Source organism: Bombus vosnesenskii, unplaced genomic scaffold (assembly GCF_011952255.1).
Source record: "Bombus vosnesenskii isolate JDL3184/JDL3185 unplaced genomic scaffold, Bvos_JDL3184-5_v1.1 scf7180000016279, whole genome shotgun sequence".
NCBI classification, from domain to species: domain Eukaryota; kingdom Metazoa; phylum Arthropoda; class Insecta; order Hymenoptera; family Apidae; genus Bombus; species Bombus vosnesenskii.
The window spans coordinates 2,284,853-2,311,232 of record NW_022884348.1 but is presented as its reverse complement, the minus strand read 5'-3'; the positions used below and the strand labels follow the sequence as shown (position 1 = coordinate 2,311,232).

Here is a 26,380-nt window from a genome sequence, read left to right as displayed (position 1 = left end):
TCGTAATACGGGACGACTTAGGCGTCATAATTTACGGAGTCGCGTAAGCTTCGACTTATCGGCAAAACATGCAACTGGCCGGATGCAACCGATCGATAGCCCACCCGATAACCTTGGTCCGGGCTTACGGAAAGAGTTTCGTGTCCCTTCTTCTCGCCCCCTGGTCATCGCTTTATCAGTGGATGCTCGTTTGGCGCCGGCGGCATGCATCATTAAGCTTCCAGCGTGCCGTAACGCCGACGAAGCTTACTTGCGCGAACCACGCGCACACACAAAGAAACACACGCGTGTACACATTACGTGCACACAACTACGCTTCCACATAGATACACGTACACACTTCTCCGGATAGTTTCCTCTCGCCACTCGCCCTCTTTATTCCACCCTCCTCGCTTCTACCTGTCTCCTCGTCGCCGTTCACGCGGCCAGGCAAACGAGAAGGCGAACAAATACATATAGACGTACTTCGTTCACGTACTTCGTGTACTACACACGTATAAGCTACTTTGTGTTCTAGCCGTTTTCTATGTATAAGTAGACACACGTACGTGGACTTTCGCGTGACTCACACTAACTTGAACGCGTTTCGTCCACCCTTTCAGCCTCCTCCACCCTCGAGCTTCAGCCCAATTCCCCTTAACGCTAATTTATCTTAATTACATTCTACGCGCGTCGGGTGGTAAGCGCGTGTGTAGATGTCCATGTGGCCATACAAGCACCAGTGTGGATGGACGAATCTTGTATGGGTGATTCGTATGCGTGCAAGAGAGTTGTCGGTCTGGACTCACGTTGATGGCCGCGCGAGCGCAACCGTGCACGCGTGTGTAATTGCATGTCGACGTTATATGGGTTTTCTGGATTTTACGCCGCTTCTCTATGGTGCGCAGCTAGATATTAGCCGTGCGTCTAGTTTAAGGGCAATTTCGACTATGGTTGGCTGCTTGGCTGCGCTTTCAGTGAAGAGAGAACGAGTGGGAGGAGATTCGGCGTGAAGGTGATTGATAAGCGTGGGCATGATTTTCTTCCATTCGATAATTATGTATTTCGTTGGATGAGTTTTAACTTGGATTGTATCGTCATTTTGAATTTTTGGAGCGTGGTTAATTTTTTCTCTATATTTTTCGTACATATCTGGTCTCTGATAGATGTATCAAATATAGGGTATACATTGTTATTTGCACAAAGAATTTTTACAATTTTATAGTGTAAATTTTATCTATTTTAAAATTCGCGTGACAGTCAACCCGTTAAACTCTAACTGTCTGTGGCTATTTATTCAACAAAGATCTTCGTCCTAGCGCAGCGTCGCGTTCAAAATGAAAGTTAACCGCGCGCAATAAAGCGAACGCAATTGTTATCGCAGGTTCCTAGCGTCTGTCGTTCGCGCGTCGCACGAAATTTCGTCGCGTACACATGCATACGCCAGTAAGTTGGCGAATGTAGGTTGAGCTTTAATCTTAGAGCCGCGGAATATATAACCGGTGTCCGTTCCAGGACCAAATTTCCAGGGGATGGTTCCTCACTCCTGCATCGATCGGCGATTCTCCGAAATTTCCGGGTGACGGCAACGATCCCTTCTCTGCTCTGTCTTTATCGTCTTCCATGCTTTGTCGTGTTTAGAAACGAAGTCTGGTTTAGCCTTGTCTTCACAGAAAATTCGAAACCATGAAATTGTACGTAAAGCTAAGAAAATTTTAATTAAATCCTATTGTCTTGTATCGAATAATAAATATTATATCACCGAATTCTTCATCGATTAATACGTATATTAAGATTTGTTACGTTTATGAAATATTACGATTTCACAAATAATTTTCCGAATGATTTATCAAACTTATCGGATTAGATATCTTGATTTATAACGTCACGATAGCTTTCCTTTGTAGCAAAGTGTTATAAGATGAATGACTATGATAGTCACTAATGTGTGATGTTTTTTTAATACCTTGATATGTCAATGATATGTTTATTCTTGCTTAAGAGATTAACATTCTTAAATATTAATATTTATTTATTATCGTAGAAGCGATTTAAGCTTGATCGTGCAAGAGAGTCACTGTATTATACGTTAATACATTCTTATCTTCTTCAATACAATTTACTTCGTTTTTCTCAATAACATTGAATTAAGATTAAATGTTAAAAATACTGTACGCGATAGAAGTGTAATATCATTTGCAATATTTTGTACTATAGTTATATAAATGGATTAGTATTATGATTATACACAAACTGAAATTATGTTCGATTTCTAAAAATATCATCCATAATTATAGCTTACATAACATTAAGAAGACGATTGAAATGTAAATAACAAATGTATTTGTACGATAATTTATAGATGCATGAGTGGATAAGAAGCGAATATAGCATATTAATTGTTGTATTAGTAATTAATATATAGATCTCCTCTAAACTCGGATTTTAATTGAATATGTAATACGCTTCGTACCCTTTGCTAATTTTGCACAACTTGATTGACTGTAATAATAAAATTATAATTCTGGGATAATATTGTTATACTGATTATTCGATGAATAATTTAATAGAAGCGTTAGCATATACCGTGTATACATCGTAACTGTTATTACTGCGTATATTACAGGCTTGACGTACTTATGATGTAATAATTCAGAGCATAATATTACATTCGCGTAATTGCACTATCATCTCCGTAATGTATTATACTCGAACATCGTCCACCATTATCGCGCTCGGCGTGTCTATCAGTACGTTCCAATTTAATATTCTACGTTCTACGTAATTCGTGTTATCAATTTCTACTTCGATTGTTTCCGTACTGTTCGTCCAAATCACGTTGATTCCGGTTATCAAGCGCGATTCAAAGCGAATTCTAACATCCTAATCAAGGTAATACTATATACCTACGAAAACGATATTACCGATTCTGCGACACACAAACTGCTTAGGGACGAAATTTTATAACAGAATTGTCGAATAATCATCTCTTGATTACGATAATATCTATATTTGAAAAAATCAACGTAGCAAAGTATAGTAGATATTCGTACCAGTTATTTGATTATTTTTACTATCATGAGTATCATAGTTTTGTAAATAATTATTTTGGTATATAACTATTCGAAATACATATCGTAATTGATGTCGTACATTTCGTTCATTAGCCATTTTCGTGTCTCTTTTTCACTTTGCAAACAACCCAATTAAATATTTATTTATAAATAAAAAACCATATTTAAGTCTACATGTACCAACGTCGACGAACACGATTTTCTACAAACACATATACTATATATTCTACAAACGATCGTTTCACAAAACGTGACACTATCACCGCAAACAATAATCACAGAATTAAGACATCACGTACAACTCGTATCTCCTACGAACGGAGCAAGAAACCAACATAGACACGACATAAATATCTGCCCTCGGCGAAGAAATTAATTCAACTTCTCGCGTACCAAGCAACCGGATTATCAATTTCCAGTTTGATTGCCAACTACGTCGAGCAGTTATCAAATAAGAGAAGGCAACGTGAAACTATCTGCCCCATTCTGCTATCGAGGGGTGCTTGCAACGGGAGTAGGCAGAGGTGGTTTGGCCCCGTTTATCTTGAGATTGAGCATTAGGATTCAGTATATGGTGCCGGCCTTGCCGGTGGGAGATAAGGGGGTAATTTCTGTTCACCGAGGGGGTCAGAACTGCCCGTAGCTCATCTCTACGGCGGCGTATACCTACCACCCCCTTGGCCACTTGGCTCACCAGCCCCCATGGTCGAAAGTCGTTTCCACGATCTTAGGGGCCACGAGCTCGGCTTAAACCCCATGCAAATTAGATGCGGGATCTTATGGATGTAGATATAGTCGTAAGACCGTTGATATAGATACGCGCCGTGTCATAGAAACGGGATAAATGACTGTTGCTTGGTCACTGGACCAGCACGTTAATCATTTATACCGTAGATAACTAGACGCCCTGTTGCTCTTATTAATTTTATCCAACCGCTTGGAGTGATAACACTGTTACATTTCTTATTAGGTTGGATACGATTCAAGTGATATACAATGAGCCACAAAAGTATTTGGATATTTGGTGTGAAAATCATTTTACGAATGTATTATCCCCCTCCCCTCTCTCTCTACAATAATTTCGTATAATCTTCCTCAGAATTTACACGAGACCATTACCTAAAAGAATAATCGACTGTACTATATAATTCGTAAAAAAACAAACAATTAATTTTTGCGGAGATGATCAATTTAGCTTCTACACGCAACGAAGTCTCCTATTATTAACACGCATTTGATCTTCATCGCGATTATTCGTAGAAACGGACCAGCGACCGACATACAGGAAATGCACGATCCTTCGATCCCGACTTTTGTATCATTTCCGCTGCAAATGACGTCTTTTTACAATCTACGTTCGATGCGTCACGCAACTTTCAATACGGTAGATCGACACGCATCGTATTTCTCGGTAAAACAGCGCATCGGCTTGAAAACTTTCCATGAATCGTGCAACCTGGTTGCTCGACATGACACGCGATTATGCAAAGTATTATACTAAGTGCCATTAAGCGACATTACAACGCGCTTTTGCATCCTCTGCACGAACTGAAACATTATACATATGTATTGTTTTACGAGATGAAGAATAAAATACAATTTGTTTTCTTTTACAGGCAGTTTTTCAAAATTCTGGTCTTTTGACGTGCAATGTTTTTTTAGCGAATTGTCAGCTTTTTGTTTCCTCCCTTTCGTACTTTTATAATGCTCTTTGTAAAACTCTGTATTATTTCTGATTCCACATACCATTTTGAATCAATAAAACGAATCAGTGTTTCTTTTCTTTCCTTTTTTTTTTGTTCATTTTAATAAAAAATAAATCAAACGTTTTTTCCTAAGTTACGTATTAAAATTTTGCGTAGGCTTATAATTCGCGATAGTCAACCTTCAACATTTTCTCATACCTATTTGTTTTCCTTTCTTTTTCAAATAACGAAATAGAAGAAACCTATTTCATCTACACCCCCCTTTCTAGTTCCAGAATCGATTTTCCAGGATCGCAAGGAGTTCTTTACGGCGGGGATGTTCGCCTTCCAGATTATTTACGAAGTTCTCAGAGGGTGTGTGTCCGTTTTTTCGGGGCCGCTGCGAGCCTCCGTAAAGCTTTCGCGTGCGCCACGGTCCACGTAAAGGACTGACCACCCCTTTAGCTTCTACATCCGGTCGACACCCTTAGATTCATTCGTCGTTCTCATTGGCGTAAAATGACAATTTTTTCAAGATTTCCACCTCCCACTTGACGCCTCCGGTACATACTACACATCCGCATCCGAACGAATTACTCTATTCAATTACAGAAAACAACCTAATCGATCACTTGTTACTTTGATTCGTTCCATTTCCTAGCTTCTACTCCAGACTACAAACCAAACATGATCTCGTATGATATATGTCTCGAGCATGCCGGTGTGTTTCAGAAAGAAGCTCGAGTTAAGACAAATTTTTTGGGCAAACGAAAAAAACAGCCACCCTCGAATCGACAAGCTACGCCAATGTCCCGTCCATCCCTTGGTCAAGGATGGTTTAGGGTGTGTAAGCCACGAGAGCGAGAGGAGAGAAGACGAAACGCGGGGGTGTGACGGAAGGCGAGTCAAGGGTGTGCGTGCGCCCTTACGCACTCCCTTACGTGTAACCAGGTAACGTACACTTTTGCATAAACCAACTGTCGACCACAGTCGCACACCCACGAAACACATACAGGGTGCTCCTTCGTGCACGAGTCGCCGTATATCCATACATAAATTTCACAGGAACGTTCGTGTATCTGTGATGTGTATCTGTGACGGAGTATATGTGAATGTGTGTGTGCGCGCGCGTGGGTCACGGAGAGCACGGAGTAGCCGCGTCCAGGCGAAGTATACCCCGGTGAAACGAGAAAGGAGGATAGGGAATGCGTAGCGGGAATCGGAGGAACAAGGTACGAGGAGACGTAGATCGGTGGACGAAAGAGAGAAAGCGGGACAGAGGGAACGCTAGGTAAGACAAAGAGAGATGCAAAGACGGACAAGGGTCGGAGGGTGGTGGGCGGGGGTGGCTCTATCTCCTGCACTCCTAACTAACATGTATTTTGCATAAAGCTTACATTACTTGAATTACAATGCTCCAGTGCCGTCTCATACTACTCCCGTGCCCTTCGCACCCCCGATACCCCCTTATATCCCAACCAGGCCACCCTTCGTCCTTCTGGAGGAGAGATGCTGCCATGTAAATTGCTTCCAGAGCCAAGTTTGCGCGCAAGTGCTCGACACACTACGCGTTCATCTGGCTATGTGTGCGTGCGTGCGCGCGCGTCATACATCAACAGGACGTCTGTGTTACGATCATGTGTGTACGTGTACTATGGGCTAGTGTGCTAGCAGCCGAATACGCGAATCACGCGTCGCTGGGTCAGTGTTCGTTCGTGAGGGTGATTCTGGACAACGCGCCCTCCACTCTATGCTATTAGGTACACAGACTGCGGTATAGAAGATCAGGGATACTAGGGGGTGGAAAGGTGCAGGGAATGCGCGGGGAAAATTCATTATCTCCGTCATTCCACTGAAAGCGTTATGGGCGCGATATAATTGATCGTTAGGCGACCGTTGGTTGTGTACAGAAATTGATGTTTTGCATGAAATGGTATAATCACCGATTAAAATTCGTATCATTAGACGTCGATTATTTGATTTGTGGCTGCGTACACGCGGCTAGTGCCATTTGTGGTCGATGAATCGCTTGCCTGGGAATTTAACCGGATTCGGTTTAACGCGAGAGACCGCGGAGGAAGTTTCTCGATCGTTGCCTGACCCCGGATAAGGAGAAGTTGTGAGATGTTTAATTAAAGTAATTTAAAGGACGTAGTTGCACGAACCGCGGAAAGCCACCGGCGCAGAATAGCACTTTAATTATTTAATATCCAGTCATCCAACAAGTAATATCGTTTGTTTCGACAACTTTGCGTACTTTGTTTCGCCGTGGTACTGAGGGCATCTTATTTCAATTTTTGCACACCATCATCTCTGTACGCCATATTTGAATGGTATTTTTTCGAAAATGAATGATATTTTAGATAAACAGATATTGCGATGCACGCAATTTGCTAGTGGAACGAAACAGCAAACAGTATGTTAAAATAAACAGTATTGCTTAGGGAAAAATCTTACTAATACAAGCAAAATATAGATGAGAAATGTTTTGATGAAAGCGAATGGATTAAATAGTTAAAAATATTTCGAAAACACCTATAACAGCACTTTATATGAAAGTACTTTTGAAGTTAGAAATCGTAAAACGTAATTTTCTCTTCAGAAGTAATTGTAGGTCGGGGAAAGGAAGTGCACTTTTCTGTACCAGTAACAATACACTTCCCTTTTTCTTCATTCAAAGGAGAAAATGATTCCTTTGTTTCTTTATTTAAGATTTTTTAATTTGCTCGCATCCAAATTGCACGTTAGTAGGAACGTTGTGTTGAAAGGTGACGATTCCACGAGGTGTCACGCCGTGCCGAACTTCCTGGCCGCGTCTATTTCCAGCCGACGCGGAAGATGGAAACGAAACTTCTTTCAGAGCGAAGAATAATTTTCTCTGGAACGTGGGGATAGTGTGCACGGGATCGTCCCCTAGCTGGGCAAAGTCCTCCATTGGCTTTTTCTTTCTCGCGGCCAGCCTTTTAACCGATCTTTCTTTCCTTGAATTACTCATGCTCGCGTACACGTCCGACGCGTAGATAGCTATAACCAAGCTGCCGAAGAGAGTATAAAGAGAAAGAGACTTTTCACGTACTAAAAAAGATGCTGCTTCTTCGCACGCAGAAACAACCCACAAAGAACTTACCCGCGTGAAGCCCTTATCGGTTTTTCACCTCGCATCATCCCTTTGCATGGCACCTCTCTCCTTTCCATTACTCACGCTCGCGTGCCTCTCCACGCGTTTGCCCACTGCTGTATTAAAAAAAAAATATATATATATATAAAGTAATAAAAAGAAGCGTGACACGAAGAAAATAAAGACTTTTCAGCAGATACTAAAAAATAATTTTTTCCTTGGGAACGGCTCCCCTTCCGGCCGGGGGTGGGCACACGGTAAGGTAGAGGGGCAGCATCTTCTGCACTCGAGCCACCCCGTTGGACAAAGCCCTTATTGGCTTTTTTCTCCCCCGACGTATCCCTTTTGCCCGGCTTTCCTTACATTATTCACGCTTGTGTGGCACGCGTGTGTACGTGCGTTGGCGCATGAGCGTAACGAGGAAAACTTGCCCCCCGTGTCACGACTAATGGACATTGCGCGCGCGCGCGCGCGTGCCTTTGCACGAGATAATTACGAGGCCGTGTCCTTGATGCCTGCCTTTGTCCTTTCTTCGTAACCAACGTCAGCTCGGCCAACGTTTTACAGAACACGTACGAACGCGTGGTTCTCCACCTGTATGTACCAGCACGTGCTTGTATAAGCTCGTTCACGGGTGATCGTACTAGTTCAGAGGAAACCGAGCCAACGGTATCCTGGTTACACAATGGAAGACGATACCGGTGACTCGGTGACAAGATGTAAATCATCGCGTAACGCTCGATGTATCGCTTTCTGCGGACGAAACGATAAGTTGATGATCAGCGAGCCGCACGAGAATGACAAACGTTTCTCGGTTCAGCGGCTGATGATGTCCTGGGCCATTGGACTGCGGGCGATCGCGGCCGAGGAGAAATTAATGGCAGAGAGGAGCCACGATTGCGGGCGATTATTGTCACGGCGCATTGTATAAAGGTGGTCTGACGCGGAGGACGTTATCTATGCATCTGAAATTGACTTTGTAAACCTTCTTGAAGTATGTTATTCGACGCGAATACCTATGCGACATCGGAAATTATCATCTAAGGATTAATAACTTTACGCTCCAATTATTTCAAGTTGTTATAAATGGTATCTCGTACAAATACCTATTCCAACTAGAAATTGTTAATAATTTCAAATGAACAAATTTATGTAACTACCTAAGCAGGTTCTCTCCGATCCTTTCCTATCTTCAATCCCGCCACACGTACCGCATTAATATCTATTTCCCATAAAAAGTGGAAAGTATATATTTTCCATATCTGATGCCATAAATACAGAAAATCTTGAAATTCTCGAAACTGAAATTCTTTGTCACTTTATCGCGCCGTCAAGGGGTTAAGCATAACGTGTCTTCATTAAACGTGTTATACGATTCCTTTTAAACAAATTTCTTCACTCTTCATCGTTAAAACATCACACAACCACCTTACAAATAACATTCAATTTCGATCATTATTTCGAATTTATTGCCTAATATGTGGCAATCCGCCGAAAGCAAAAGACGTGAAGACTCTTTTTCAAGAGGACGATGCTTTTTATACCTGGAAGGTCATAATAAGCAGCGAGAGCACCGAGCAGGTGGACTCATCAGCCGACATACGCGAGCGTATAAATTCGAGGATTACAAACTCCTACATTTAAATGACCCGGGGCTCTATACATTGCCGGGGACCGTGCACCGGGTATACGGCAGGACAGCGTTACCTTCAGCGGGATAACTTATTTAAGGCAGACAACGTACAAGACACTGCGTACACGGCCGGCGAGTAGGATGAGCGTTGGGCTACTTTGTATGTACGCATGCTGACATCTTACCCACCCTTTCAACCGCCTCCGCCTTCCTTCAACGGTGGTCGAAGGGGAGGAGTGGGCTGTGAGATCAATACTGGCGCCCCCTGGACCAGAGCCGCTACCGGCTCTCCCCCTTTTTCACCCCCCTTCCTCAACCCTCATAGCCAAAGGAACGAGAAGGAGACATAGAGAGAGAGAGAGAGAGAGAGAGAATGGGAGGGAGGGAGGGAGAGAGAGAGAGAGAGAAAGAGAGGGAGAGAAAGATAGAAGGCGAAACGAGGCCCACGCGTGTGAGAGCCGGACCTCTTAGAATCACCAACCCCCAAAAACCCAGCCGCCTACGCTGCTGCCTCACGGCCACCGCCGTGGCAACCACCCTCCGAACATTCACTCTCACCCTTCGCCGCTTTAAAGCGATGTATCCGTATTAGGCTTTCCTACAAGGAGCCAAGGTTAGGTGTAGAATATAGAGAAATTTGGTTGGTTGGTTTTATTTGAAATTGAGATTTTTGACGGTTTATGAATTGCAGTATGTAATATGAAATTTAATTAATTAGTATCGGCATGTAAATGTTATGATAGCTACAATGATGTGCGAATACTTTTCATAGCTACCGTATTTTGATACAGGGATCAAAAATATATTCCTTATATTTAAAATCATAAACATACATAGAAGGTTGTCAAATTTTTATTTCAGGTAATAATTGGAAATTAAATTAGGTTAATTTCTGTATAAGAAGCATCCCTAGTAAATAGGAATAATATATTATTATTATACGTCACTGTAAGGAAGAAAATAACAATGATGTGTTTTTCTTCCGTTTAAAAAGTTAATATCTCCTTTTCAACGCCATCTCTAACAAAGGAGTTATTACAACAACGTCACCCTATTCCGCGTTAAATTGTCTATTCCGCTTTAACCTAAGGGGAGACAAGTATCTCACGAAGAATATTTTCTACTACCAAATCTTCCTTGCCTTAAAACAACCTAGCAACATCCCGAATCCTGCACCCCTTTTCCGTGGACCAATATACGTGTCCCCTCTGAGTCTCGCGACGCATCACAGTGATCCCCTGTTTAATCATCCTGATAACTTATGCTGGTCTTCCTGGCAGCGGACAAAAAGCCTGCCCGGTGACCTGGACGCGTACGAACCGTTGAAGACGGACACTCCTATCATTCCGTTAGCCATCGTGAGTTTTTGCATGGCAATTAATCCACGAAGGTAATGGTCCTGATCCTAGCCACCTGGTGCCCACCGTCCTGCAAGGACAATGGCTCGTGGTCCTGCGTGTGGTGTCCGTCTCTTTTCTTCTCTCGCGCGTTACACGTCCCCGCTGCCTCCTGGTCCAGCGTTTCATTAAGGGGAAACCCGTGAGATGATGACCTGCATCATCTCGCGTCGTGTGAATGCAACCACCGACATGCACCCCAGTGTCTGCATTGTTAAACAGGACGTCTCTCTGGCCGACAACACTTTTCGTAATAAACCACGGGGCCGAGCGTCTCGAGGCGCGAAAATTTATAAAGCAGATTACGCTTTAATCTTGCACCGGGATTCTTTTCCGTCGTGTCGTCGCGCAGAGGCGAAGGGAAAAGCCTGGCGCGCTGGTCTTCACTCCGCTGGGAACAAAGCTGAGGACAAGAAGGGAAGGAGCAAGTCGAAACTGGAGATATCGTGGCTCGCGATGAGATCGCGCCGGACGAGACGCTCGAATCAATTTACTAGAATCGATTCGCTCGAATCGAACTATGTAAAAGTCTGATTATACATGGTTGGGATAATAATTCCAGTTTTTTCTTCTATTATTATTATTATTATTATTATTATTATACATTTATGTTTATTAAATTCTATTAGATTCTATTACACTTAAATGACACAAGATTTAACCTTATTTACATCTCAGTTAAGCGCGAGTTTTTGACGAATATCAAAATGATACTCACCGTCGAATCAATCCGTTTATCCAGCCGAGCGATCGACTTGGTAAGGGACGTCGGCGTGATAGCAAAACTTGAAGCGTCGCTGGCGTTACTTCGGTTGACTTTGGAACTTTCCTAAGCAAACGCCTCTCGATCCTTCAGGGTAGGTCAATTAATTTCTAAGGACTTGGATCAAGCAGAGGTCGGTCCACGTGGTACCGTGACCTTACCGACGTGACCTCAGCTTGGCCAGAGAGGTACGTTGTTCGCCCCCTGACCTGTGGCCCGTCACGATTACACGGTCGTCAAAGTTAATGACACAGTAATGATCGTCCGGCTTATAGGTCCTCGCGAGGTGACCGTGCAGCTACAGAAGAAGGGATGTCCGAGAATCGTGTACAGGCTAAAGGGAAACGGATGACTGATGGTCATCACGCGAACAGTGGACAGTGCGAGGTTAAGGGTCGGTTCTTTGGCTAATCCTGATTAATCGTGAAACGTTCCTCCTGTGCTTGTACTTTTCCTTCCCGGTCGACTAACGTTGAACAAGGGTCGTGGTCGAACAACTCGAACTTGGTGGTTTTCAGCACGCGATCGTGATGTGTCAAGTGGGATTCACTTTTGGAAATTTTTTACCGGGCTGGTGCGCTTCAATTTCCTTTCTTCGGATTATACTTTGACCATAGACATTACATATTTAATCGAAATAATTTCTACTTTCTCAACGATTAATTAGTTTTATCGTTCTAAATTTATAAACGTTACGATGCAGATTTTTGACAAAGAAAAGCCCGTTCAAATAATGATTTTGTCGGAAGCTCTTATTGAAAATACTGGAACGGGGGAAACGTGCAACGTGTGCCGCTCGGCTAACAGAGACGGAATTGAAGCTCGGAGAAAGGAGTTCGGAAGTTCGTTCGACTATAGCTGAAGTTACCGCGAAACGATCCTATAACCGAAGGAATCAGAGAATTCAGGAGGATGGAAACGAATGGCAAACGTAGCCTCGTATTCGTCGAAGATGAAACCGAGCTGCGCTCCTTTCTTACATTATTAATTTTATTAATTACAAACGAGTATCGATCGTATGTAAAATTACTTAATATATCGATGAATATAAAATTACCTCAAATTCGATTATTCGACGCTCGATATTTCTTACTCCTAATCATTCGCAAAATCCGCCTCGGTCTAAAAATCCTCTTTTCTCTCAAACGAACGAACAACTTATTTTTCTTCTTTCTCTTACCAATACCATGTCGCGCACTTAAAAACGTTCAAGCCTCTGTTCATCATCGATTAATTCACAATGCTCGTCAAACATCACACAGATATCGAACATTTCGCGCACACAACAATCAACTGGACAGAATGCGTAGCATAAAGGACGTGATAGACGTGAATCGACGTTAGGGGTGGTAATTCGGGAGGAAGGATCCGAAATATCGTCGTAAAGGAGCACGTGCAGCGGAAGATCGGCCGATATAGACGGCTGAAAGAAGGCGAACGCTCGCATCCGGCGGCGATGTCGTCCAGGATGGAATTGAATTCGGTGCTACCCCTTCCCCTTGGACACTCGTACGCCGTCCGGGAAGGTGTTTTACGTGGAGGACCACAGGTCAAAATCTGGGCGTTGCCCAATCCTATCCGATTTCAGTTGGCATGTCGACGGTGGCACACGGGCCGCTGGCCAAAATTTTTTCTATTGTTTGCAGGTAAAACGCGCGTACGCTTGTTACAGGTCGGCGATTCGTACGTGGATGTGCGTGCATGTACGTTCTTCGGTTCGTTAGTGTGCGCGTGATTCCAGCACGTGCTTGTCAGAGAAAACGCTCGCGGTCAAACGACAGGGATGACGGGGGTACGTTGGACGCCCTTTGAGAATATGTAGCGAATCGCGGCCAGCCAACGTACCAAGGCCCGACTCTGATGACCAGGCAAACAGAGAAAAAAGCAGCCTTCAAAGCTGCTGCGAGAGGAAAAGGCGAGCAACTGTCGTAACGGATAATATGCAAATTATAGGAATTTCCAGGCGCTCGCGGCCAACGAATTTCTCTCGTCGCTCGAAGCTTTGAGGCAACGAATGGACTTTTGGCCTGTCGCACGAATGCGTTCGTTCGAAATGATTTCGTTTGAAACCTCGACGGTTTGTCGTTACAGTTGATCAGCGTACGGGAACGGCGGAACTTTTGTTCCTACGTGGGTTTGCAATGGAATGGATTTTTTTGTATGCTTTTGGCGATTGTACGGTCGCTTGAATTAGGGGAAAGTGTCGTGCGTGACATCTTGAGAAATTGAAGATCGAAGTATGCTTTTTACGGTAGTAGAAAAATCTGTTCACAGCTTCGTTATTTTTGTACTGCGGCATTTTGCTAATTCGACAAAAATTTTTGAGCAACGACATTAAAATTGGTTTTATATAGGGAACGTTTCAAGATAAAATCGAACCATTGAATTTTGTATGAACGTCTTCTCATCGAATAAACATTTTCTTTTGTTTTCGTTACAATAAAGAATTTTCAAACGTGCTTTGCTTGAAAATATAGAGAAAGGGAAAAAATATAGTGGCTAAAAAAATATATAAAAAATACTATCCGAGTTGCAGTAATTTTTTTTCTCTCCCATCCCACTCTTTCTTTTGCTTCCTCTTCACTGACCAATGACATAGACTTGATCCTTCTAAATGAACAGGTGCTACTCGATATTACCACGGTGTTATTCAGGATCAGCTCGTTTAAAACAATCTCTGGACCATGCTTGGCAGCACGTGCCGCGGTTCTTCTTGGCAGGAGGCAACCGGTTCTCTTCCTTTTGTGTTCCCTCCTGCGACAATGACCAATGGTCACTCTTGTTCCAACGGCAGCGGTATTCAGGAGATCTAGCACGTGCCTCGTCAGCTCGTCTTAATCCGAAGATTCGCAACGGAGACACGTCGGGCGAACTTTCAATCGTTTCCTTCTTCTTTCCCCTTCGTTCTTGCGCGTGGTCAGTGCGATAATCCTGTTCACGTGTCTCGCGAAACGGCCATCTCCCTGCCTCTTCATAACGTGGAATTTACGAGAAGTTACCAGGTGTTGTGGAATAACTTATTGTATAGTGACGGTAATGTTGAATTATAGCGGGTAATACCGAATCATATTTCTCTTCTACGATAGAAATTAGATTGAAATTTAACCTATTATAATGTAATCGAACCAATTCACAACAAAATTACATTAATCTAATATTCGAAACACAATATGATGGATGACAGAAATACAAATTACAGAAAAAAGTTTCGTTTAAGAAGCTCGATTAAAGATCGATCTAAAATCCATTGACCACGCTGGAAAGTTTCTTTTAATCCAAAAGAAAGCAAACCTGTTCGCTTCTCTCCTAAAGTGAACAAAGATTAATCATCAACACGTGTGACGATATATATTCCGTTGTTACTCTGGCTGTCGTTATACCTCTCTTCATCTTCTTGCTCGGTGTTCGACACGTGGTCAAGAGTTGTATTTTTGCAGCTAGTAAAATAAATCGCGCGGCACACCGCAAGCGTTGTACCTCGACGCTTTCACACGTTTCGCCAACCCTCGACGAGACACTCCGTGTCGGACAGAAGTCCGTCAAGCGGTACATTAATCACGAATCTTTTTGCGGTCGATGCTCCACCCTTTAAGGATTCTCCTGTACGTGTTCGTGAGGCCATGTAATATTTACACGAAACGAATGCGAAATCAACGGAAACGTTGTGCGCCATCTTCGGTCACCGAACTTCCACAACAGGCCCGTGTAACGTTGAAAAATTAAACGTGTTCTCGATTCGAGTTCGCGGTATAATCAGTTTATCGAAGTCCTTTGGAAGTCGACAAGGTTTAAGTTCGGCCACGGCGAGGTGCTCGTGAACCAACCGAAGTTCAAGCTGCAGTTTACATCAAAGTTTCGTGTGATTTAGGAATATCCATTGGACAAACTCTAGCGAAGTTTGTTGCTTTTCAACGATAAGTTAAGAAGAATCGTTATTAGATAGAATGACGGCGATGGACAAGATCATTGGTAAAGATCAGCCAATTTTGTAAATTTTTGCGAGAGTTTGTAAAAGATCACGCGTCACATAGTTGGTAAGTTTGTCTTTCTTTTATATTGTTACGAAAGTATTTCGATGAACGATTGGCTAACGACATGTAAAGATATTTTAGTAATGTTTGCATTTCTCGTAATATAATTTTATTCATGGAATTCAAAGTAAGAAAGAAAATTAAGTTGAAACTTCTTCTTCTTCTTCTTCTAAAAGTTTCTCGGCCGAATAATTTTAGAACCAAGATCTTTTCATTCTTCTCATCGGAAACTTGCGTTTCAATCTAAATTGAAATTGAAAGTGAAATTAAACTTGACTACGGTTATTCTCGGATAGTTTGGATCGAAATTTAAATTCAATTACATCGAAAGAACATCATTTATATTAACGTATCTCTTTCCTGATACAATTTTCATTCCCTTATTAAATAAGTCAGCTGTACCATAATGAACACTGTCAACATGAAATCAAATTGATACAACGATAGCGTGCTACGATTACTATTTATAGAGGAATTCTACGAATGTATGTTCTCCTGCTTCTTTAACCCCATCGTGCTTTTTCTATATTTCCACAAGCACACTCTAAGCCCTTTATAAAATATACAAGCACTCGCTTCACCATTTCTCTTTACATCCAACTACTTCTTTCGTCCGCTATTCTTCAAAAGCAACGCAACACATCGCGTTTACGTACAATGCGACGATGGACGCGACGCAATGCGACATCGGTACGAAATCTACCTAACACGCACACTGTAACCGGATAATATTTTTAACCGTCACGACGGTTCCAGCTTTAGAAATACGGCCGTGGATGGTATCGATACGAGGATTCTGTCGGCTTTTGAAAGAGTAGAAAGATTTCCGTTGCGTGGCACAAAAGGAAAGCGTATTGTGAGGCGCGCGCGATTGTGAACACCTTACCGTGAGGTGTATGCAAAATCCTCGCGAATAATTCCATCGGTTTAATCCAATTTCCGTCCTGGCGTCCGTTAATGTATGCCGGCCCTCGTTCGGCACACATTCGCGCACGAGACTCAGGCAGACTCTTTCCTCCGATCGATACGAAATCCCCAGGTATTCGATAATCCTGACCGAATGCGCCTGAGGAACGTTCCATCGTTTCCAACGGTTCCCCACGAGCGACTACGACGCGCCAGCTTTTCCGGGAATTTCACTGTCCCGATGCAACCACGGTTTCGTGACTTCCGGGGCTACTCTTCCATCTCGCGCGATAATGCATCGGTTGTAGGAATACGAACGGATTGACAATTATTAGGTTGTCCGAAAAGTTTCTTTTGTTTCATAAGGTGATAATGGATGAACAACAATTTCTGTTTTATACTATCTTATCGAATTAAGTATGATCCATTTCGTTATATTTCTGTTATTGTCTTCGTGCATAATTCAGTAAATTAATATAAAACTAAAAACATCGTGCGTCTATTGTTGTTTTATAAAACGAAAGAAACTTCTCTTTTTCTCTCCTTTTGATCGAATAATATCTTTTAGAAAACTTTCAGAAAATGATTTAAAAAATGAGTTTAATGCTTTTACTTAGAACACAGTATTTCACTATATTATACAACTGTGGAGATATAAGAATTAAAATTGTCGTTTTTTATGTTATTTTTTATGTTAAATATTTTTTATGTTATGTTAAATTTTTTATGTTAAGAATTAACAGTTTTAGATATCTGTTCGAATTTGCATTGAATCATACAGATTGGTGGAGTGACGTTTCTATTTAATATTGGAAAAATCAAGAATTAAAATATTTCTTATCTCATCATCCTATCGCATCATAATTTCCTTAGGTTATCCGAAATATAATTCAACAGCTTCTCCTTTTAAAAATATTGATGCTTCAAATCCTCGTTATATCATCCTTTTATTAAAAAAAAATTGCCCAGAATACAAAAAAGGTACCACCAGGGATGAAAGCCGTAGCTGTTTCCCAACGAGGAAAATTCGTCCGCACGGGAAGACACCAATTTCGTCGTTCGGGGGTTAGAAATATGCGCGTTACGTAACGCTTAGCACGGACCAGTTACTTTCGTTGTTAATTTAATCTAGGTTAAACGGTTGCCCCGGAAAGGGCCGGAAATTGAGTAAACGCGGCCGTTCCACGTCCACGAGGATCGTTTCCAACGGTTCCGCATCGATTCCAGGTCGGTGGCATAACATTTCCTTAGAATTCGCTTGCTAACCCATAAATCGGTACGTTACACCATAACGAAGGGGTGGAAAAGCTCGTAAGAAAGAGAGATACCAACGTTCGTAGAGAAAGATGCCAGCAGAGAGGGAACATTATAATGTTAAAGGGATGCCACCTAGTCGAAGAAGGGAACGAACAGAGAGATAGAGACGCGGAGGAAGAGAAAGAGAGAGGACAGAAGGCTTTGAAAGGCCGACGCGAAAGGGGAGAAATTAAAATGTAAAAGGGATGATGTGCGTGGAAAAGCGGAGGCTGCTTCTGCCCTCTCTTCGTTCCCTCTCTCCCTTCGTCTTTCTTCTTCCTTTTCCCTCTTCCGTCCTTGTCTACGCATTTTTCTCCGCTCGTCTGACAGTCATTGACTGGCCCCGGCCTGTGCGCTTATAAGGAAGGGATTTCGGTAGGAAATTAAAATTAAAAGGGATACAACCTCGCACGGAGGGGTGCCTCCATGCTCTTTGGCCCGAGAGAAAATACGGCAGGTCGGTTATCTCGTCTCGAAGATAGGTTTCGCGCGGTTTCCCCGTGCTGGGGAATGGAACTTTTATACATTAACGTACCCGCCACCAGTCAGGAACACGAAAAATGTGACTGACGTTGAAAGTGTGAAACAACGTGATAAAGGTGTTACGCGTAATTTTATTTCATGTTAAAATAACAAATTTTGTCTTACTTGCTTATCTGTCGAACCCTTTAATCCTTTTTGCATCTTCGTGTTTACCATTCCAACTCCACGTTTTGGAAAGTTCTAATCAATTATAATAAATTTAAACGATTCTAGCCCAAAGAGATGTAAATTCGTAAGCGTAAAAATTCTATCATCTGTTGCAGTGAATGCAAATTCAAATTATTTGTAAAGCAACGACACGAATACGAAAGATTCTCCAACCAACGTTTCCGTACACGATACGCGAAAGTGTCATCAAATCCACAAACCTCGAAATCTCGCACTCCTCGTCTCCAGCATCCTCGAGTCGGAAACGATCGATTCTGGGATCGATCGATTGCGTGCGGCAGATGACACCGATCGCTGGGGGTAAGAGATGCCCGTTTTCGAGTACAGGATACTGTCCCGAATGGCTACAGGTGATCTCTTCTATTCTGTGAGAACATTCCCACAGCATCCGTGCAACGTGTCACCCCTTCTGTGCCAAATACCGCAGCCTACTTCTCGTTCAACCCCTCTTGTCTATGTTTCCCGGTGTTTCGTCAAGCACCTTTCAATTCTCTCTCCTTTCTCTTTTTCCTTCTCTTGATCCAGCGGAGGTGCCACGCTACTGCTCTACTGCACCCCTTTCTCCCGGCCAAAGAAGTTCGTTCGACGATCGGCAAATCGTCGCGGACGAGGTAAGTTGAACCTAACCCCTCGTCGAACTGGCTGGCTCGCAGAATAGGAAACGGTTAGAGGCATATTTCTTCCGGAACCATCACGAGATATTTTCTTGCTTGTATATCTGCTCAGCGTATCTGCCTGTCTCTTTCTTTCCTACGTTTTATTCCCGTTCGTTGGCTCTTTTCATCGTTCGACCCCTTCTCCCGTTCGTTCGTCGCGTTACGCTGCCGGGTTCCGAGAGAAATATTAGGCCGAAGAATACGAGACGACGACGGGACGCCATTGTCCCGGAGATAGGAGGACTGACAACAGGAACGATTCGCCGGCTCATCTTTACCTGAACGATTCTCGGCGTGTTTTCCTCGTCGAACAGGGAGATTCGTGAAAACTCGTGGCCCTACGGGATCAGATCCTTAAACGAACGCATGAATAGCACCTTTTTTCTTTCTATCGGTATTCTTCCCTTTCTATCGCAAGATAAAGGATTTTAGTCGGTGAATCGATGGATCGATTATTTTCCCTTGTTCGCTTTTTGTTCTTGCGTTTTCATAAGATGCACGATTTTCATAGAACGCAAGGTTGTTATCCTAGATTTCTATTAATTGCGGCATTAGAATGAAAGTTCCATTTGATCGATGTGAAGTATATAAAGACTTCATTTTTTCATAAGTTTAGAAATTAACGTTTTCGATTTATACAGGAAGGACATAGAATGTATATTTTATATAGTAGACTGTTCTCGTAACGTAACAATAATAATTCACAAAATGTTCTTAACTAAAAAGTAGGCGAAGGAAACGTGTCAAGGAATAATCTATAAGCTGTAAAGTTTTAAATTAAAATAAAGATAGAGAGAATCAAAAGTGCATACTTCGTTTTAAATAAAAGACGAAACAATTTGACAGATGCTACGATTTGTAGATCTGAATAATAAAATTTTTCAATCTTGTCGATATTTCCTTAAAAATATATCCGTCTCGTAGAATATCGACAGAGAATAAATTTCGTTACAAGATCTGTTGAACGAGAATACAGGTATTCACGTCGAAACAGGTGGAGGTAACATTTCCTTTCCATTCGTCGCGAAGAATCGATCTTTTATATCCTGGGAGCAAAGGTCGAACGTCGAGGAGAATTGAGTCGTTTCAGAACCAGATTCGCAGCGACGTCCGGTGACTCGCATTCTGACCCCTGTGACCCGATTTCCGGTTCGTCATCTGGACCTCTGACCACTGGACAGGTCCCTGTCACGGTCCCATTAGGATATCGTTTCACGGGATTCCAACCCCCTGGAAAAGAAAGGGAAATCAGAACGTGTCTCTCCGCCCCTGACAGCATGGAACCCTTTACGCGGAATTCAAACGGCCTAACGATTCGCAAGAAGATTATTTTCAGCCGGTTCTTCGGTAAAATCATAAACCGATTGCTCGAATGTACTACGAATACGTTTGAGAATATTATTTGAAAGAAGTTTGAGCAAAGGAGAAATGAAACCGGTTGTTGGAAATTTAATATTTGATTAATTGGAAATTTTTTTCTTCGCTCTTCGTTTAATTATTTTAACTGAAATTTTATCGATTAATCTTCGATATCTGTGTTTATCTTTCATCTATTGGACAAGTAATTTATCCTCCCTCGCAAACTCTTGTATCCGTAACTTGTACGAAATACAAAACTGGAACTTTCTAATTGAATATCGCTATTTTATATAAATCTTGGAATTATAAGATCCGCGATATCGCTGCCTCTTAGAATTCGGTGCCATTAATAACTTTAAGATCTCGAAGTATATAATATCCAGTCGATGAATTAATATCAATTATTAACATCGATTTACCGCTGTATTTAGTTTCATAAATCGAGGATTTGAACGAAGTTGGAGGGTTTTAGCGTAACACTTAAAATTATTTGACGCGGATGAGAATGATCATTAAAATAACAAATAGAGAGCAGAGTATAGAAGAGGGACGAGGAAAAAAATTCTCCTAAGTAAAAATCGAGGATTCGTCTCTCATAAGTCCTCGTGTATCTGAGGATCTACACGAAGGACGAGGGTCCTATCTGAGGATCCTGTTCATGTGTCACCGGCTTAAGGAGCCTTCTTAATTCAGACTGGTATCCACGCACGGGACCCCATGCCAACGTGACGATCATGATCTCAGGTGGTTTCTGGAATCGCCGCTTGTCAAATCGAATCCTTCCGGGCCGAAAGGACGATTTACTTTTTCACAGGATGTCTGTCCAGGCGCCAGGACCTATGCAAATAACGGTAACGTATACCTATGGGAAAATCTCTAGGAATCGAAAGATTTTATCGATTTAATAACGACGGTTTTTTCGAGATCTATAGCGAAAGAATATCTTTAGTGGCGATATAAAATCAGCAACGAGCGATTTAAAAATTACTCAATCTTCGTAACGAATGGGAACGAAATATTTCGTTAATAAAGTAAATAATGTACACGGTAAAACTAACGTATCAAAAGTTATTTACGTTGCGAGCATCTAGAACTCTAGAAATTCGTCAATTACAAGTAAAACGTTCTCACGATAATTCGAACAACTTCACAGATCTACGATTAATCGAGTATCCCATCCTTCCCTTTAATGAAGTCTAAGAACCTTCTACCTTCGTACCTTCTCCTCCATTCACCTTTGCTTATTATTAGCACCTCTTCTTTAATCGACTCATACTTACCTCTATAAACAGCCGGTAACCGTGAAGAAACAAAGAACTCTCGCTTATAAATTCAACAGACACGCTGGAAAACCGACATTCGACCACGTTGATTACTCGCGCGAATTCTCCGATCAAGAACCTCGATCGTTACCACGTTACAAGGTACATAGAACGATAAAAGCGGTTACAAGGAGGAGTTAAAAGCGATGACCGCTCGTCAACGGCGTTGGGGTCATCCCCGTGGGAGCCACGGGTCAACGAAGTCGAGGAACACGAATAATCGGCTGAATTCACGAACTGGTCGTTCACTGTGTCGTTCAACGAACCGGAAACGAACAAACCAGCAACGATCTCGTTTCGAGAGGCGATTCACGATATCGCGGCGTGGTCAGCACGCGTGCTACTCGCAGGTTGCTGTCGAATTGAGACCAACAGGAACAACGACGACGTCCATTCCTGAATCACCGGTTCTCTAGACTGGTACAACGTCAAGATGAAGTGGACGACGGGTGGAAAGGTGGAAACTTTGTCAACGGTCGTTCTTCACGGGTCAGAGTGGCTAAGGGTCATCCACGTTCGCGTGGACAACTCGTTAGGAGGGTGAAAGGTTTCCAGGATCGGGAGCAGGTCGACGTCGAAACTAGATCGGCACGAACCCACGTGCTTTTCACATTTAGAATGGTCAGTCTTGTTTCCACCGACAGGGTCGCATGTCAAAGGATTACTAGACGATCAGCGTGGCTAATGACTACTGGTCTATTCCGCTCCAAGATAGATACAGGAAACGATTGCTGACTGGTTCTCAAATTTTGATCGATGAGATAGTATTTAAGCTGGGAACGCTCCTTTGCTTCCTATCGTGTAATTCGCAGGCCATTTACAATACAGATAAAGGATTACCGGACAACTCTTTCGAATACTATGGAATATATTAGGTTGTCCGAAAAATATCTGTCTTTTACAGACACGTCTTTTACAAACATGAAACCTAATCTGTCGAACGTTGCGATCTTTATCTTGATAGAACAAAATGGATCATACGTAATTCGATAAAATAATATAAAATGTTGTGCATCCATTATTTCCTTATAAAACGAAAGAAACTTTTCGGGCGACCTAATGCATATGTTTGTATTACTATCTAAAAAATATATTTGAATATATATCATTAAAAATTCAAAAAATATCCATCCTTCAGAAATTATTACATGTAGTGTATCATTTATTAAAATGCTGACAAAGATAAACAAGTACAATGAAAAGAGAAAATGTTATATTGTAGCGAGTAATAAATTTGTACGAATAATCCATATACAAACGTAATTAGTCTGTCATGAGGTAGTAGAACAGGAATTTGACGGCGTGTTCCTTCTTGATAGAAGTCTGGTAGGTCTCCTTCCGGTCAGTCAGGGTCATGTGTCGACGGATTATGAGGTGACGAGCGCGGCTAATGGTCGTACGATGATCTTGACCCGTGAGACGCGTGTAATCCGTCGCTGGCCACACGGGTCCTTCGGGGCACCGTGATAGGGGTTCTGGCTTTCCAAACAAGTAATAAAAGCGAACTTACGACTGCAAATAGCGTGTATATTACGCCTTGACTACGAGTTCGCAAACACTTCTATGCTCGAGCAACACGCTGTCCGGCTGTGTTTCATTTTGAAGAAATTTATTGGAAGCCCATGATCCAGAAGGATTAGAAAATTCGAAGGAAAGTTTGCACGTTGTAATTAGGTTGACATATAATATCTGGGAGGTCTCAGCGTTTATTAAAAAGTTTAACTTTATTACAAAACGATCATCGTCTAAAATGATTCAAATATTTATCTATTTAAGTCAGAAGAATTTAGATTCTAATTCGTTGGTTTTGAGTTTCCATCTCGTTCATTAACTAAAATTTAATTACGGATTGAAAATCTCAAAATATTTCACATAACATGAAAATTCAAACAAAAATCACGGAATAACCCTTCGACCGGTTAAAACCATGTTGATATTTATTCGTTCATCATTGAATAACATTCAGCCATAATTAAAGGATAAACATACAATATGACCTAGAATCTGTCGAATTCGGAAAACAGTGATTTTTAGGATACTAGGCAACACCAAACAGATTCGATAACAGCGAGGAAACGCTTAAATGCAAGCAGCTGTGAGAAACTGACAAAGTGGTGCATTCAAGGGTGGGAAAATCGTGGCTGCATAGTCGTTTACTTCGAATAGGATGCTGCAAGGGAGTGATCTTTCTTTTTCAGTGACGTCACCGAGCAGCTCACGAAAGCAGCTGTTGGCTTTTGACTATGCCTACCCCAAGATTGATTGCCAGATTAGTCCAAGTATTTCCAACACGGAAAGGGTTCGTTTTCGGTATCTGTTCCGGCGAAGAAAGTTGATTTCATCCTCTCGATCGAGATCATCTCTTTGAAGTAGCATTAACCACGCGTCTTTCCTCTTTAACGATCCGTATGACTATCGAACGTAGCTCTAATCGAACATTCCACGTTCTCAATACCGCCAAGCCATGCACCAAAAACATCTCCAAAAAATTATCATTTCAATAGGAAACATGAAAAGATTTATGCGCTTTACACATCATTATGCAGATCGGTCTTCTTTTTCAAATTTAAAAAAACTTCAATCACGTTGAATTTGTCCGCGAATCGCTCGCATCGTGCATAATTCACGCGTTTCAAAAAAAAAAAAAAAAAAAAAGAAATTCAAAAGGCGAAGGAGAGAAACAGAAAATCAGAGTTCGACCTCACGGTGCCAGAGGTTATTGCTCGTTAACAAAACGAATCCGCGTTGGCCACATGCGAAAGCTGGCCCCCGTCAGATTTTTCAGGTGTCCAGGTGACAAATGATCGTCGTACGTGCGGATGCATTTCTTCGTGGATTTTCGCAGCCGCGCGGCTTGGCTCGCGCGCCTCAGAGAAATGAACCTGTTGCAGAGGTTTATGAGAGGCATTAGCATACCTCGTCGTTGGCCTCGTCTCCTGGCCAAGGGGCCCGGGGATCGGCGGCACGATGCATCGTCGATGCACCGGCGAAACAGCTGCGAGATAAAAAGAACCGACCGGCCGTGGGGAGTGCACTTGTTGCGTCGGTACTTTCGATACATGCCGCTATTTCGTCCAACACCCGCTGGATAAGGGATGAATTTTTTATTCCGCCACGATACTATGATGGAGCACGACCTCGATAACATGATGAAGCTGTGGAATGCCGACAGATTTTCGAGCGCAGATTTTTAGTTATTCTTGAGTGAAATTTTGTACTAAAAAAAAAAAAAAAAGAAACTGTATTTCAGTTTGAATGCATTTGTTGGAGACTCAGGAGCGAGCGAAGGGCAAATTTACACTTTTGCAATTCAGTCTGAAAAGTATTTTATACGTTTGCTCCTTGACAATTTTATTTTATCATCACGTTATTACATCACAATTAAACATTCTACTTCTACAACTTGCTAGTTGCTATATCTGCTATCAAAATAGGAAATTAATATCAATTATCAAATTTTCTTTTTTGAACGAACAAAAGTCTATTTAAGGATGATTAACTAAAAATTAGTTGCACTTAGCGAAATCTTTTTATCACGAAAATTGATCGTTATGACGTTTCTCATTTGATAACGTTTCACGCGTTTCAACCGTAGCCGAAAGTTCGCGACAGCTGTGAACTTCTAGTTGGCACGTTTTCCTCTTCCGTTGGATGCTGACAGTGCATTGTCTTCTGATTCGTGTAAGAGGACGCCAAGCTGCGAAAATAATTGCTCGACGAAAGACAGAGCGGCGTCGAAACGAGTCGGTGGAAGAAAGCAAGGAAGGAAGGAAGGAAGAAAAGGTGAAAATAAATAAAGAAAGAAGGAAAAAAAGCGGTTCCCAGGATTCGAATGGCCTCGTATGTCTCCTATAAAGGGAAGATTGTTCTGCTTCCATTCTGCTTGGAGGGATGCCTGAAAACGAAGGGTCTTCTCGCTTCTTGTAGCTCCGCGAGGGGTGGTTAAGAGGGATGCTGCTGTTTCTGTTCTCGCTACCGCTGCATCTGCCCCTTTAGTGTAATGATATCTGAAAAAAAGACAGACCCATTCATTGGTACGCATCTCGACCATCAATTTACCTCTTAAACAGATTCTCGACGGTGCATCGAGCTCCTTTCACCTGAATTATCGAGATTTTGTCTTCTGATCAATTGATAACGACGCTCTTAGCGTATATAGTTCTACTTTTCGAAATTTTACAACGTCTCGTAATCTGACTAATATTTATGCTAAAATCCCTTTAATAACGAAATGGTTATTACACATGTTCCGTGATATATCAATATTCGCTTGGATAACTCAACGACTTTCATATTTTCGCTGTTACGAAAATGTTCTATCGTAGCGTTATACCTTATTACAATACATCTCCTTCGTTCCATATCGAATCGAGAAATGATAGAATACAAGGTACGAGAGGCTGGTCCCAGGAAAAGGTTTCGATCTCGTTTATACCAACCGGGGAATCGC

General features: G+C 42.1%; 1 protein-coding gene across 1 annotated transcript; it reads right to left on the bottom strand.

Moving 5' to 3' along the window:
• Positions 1-7,445: 7,445 nt before the first annotated feature.
• On the bottom strand, positions 7,446-8,009 carry LOC117242788. Its single transcript, XM_033509713.1, has 2 exons — positions 7,866-8,009; positions 7,446-7,773 (listed from the first exon to the last, which is right to left on the bottom strand). The coding sequence occupies exons 1-2, from the start codon at positions 7,931-7,933 to the stop codon at positions 7,446-7,448; spliced, it is 396 nt and encodes a 131-aa protein (XP_033365604.1). The 5' UTR covers positions 7,934-8,009.
• Between the last annotated feature and the right edge of the window lie 18,371 nt (positions 8,010-26,380).

Coding starts and splice junctions, on each gene's coding strand:
- LOC117242788 (XM_033509713.1), bottom strand. CDS start 7,933: ATGGAAAGGAGAGAGGTGCCATGCAAAGGGATGATGCGAGGTGAAAAA. Junction 7,774..7,865: donor CCGATAAGGGCTTCACGCGG/GTAAGTTCTTTG, acceptor TCTCTTCGGCAG/CTTGGTTATAGCTATCTACG.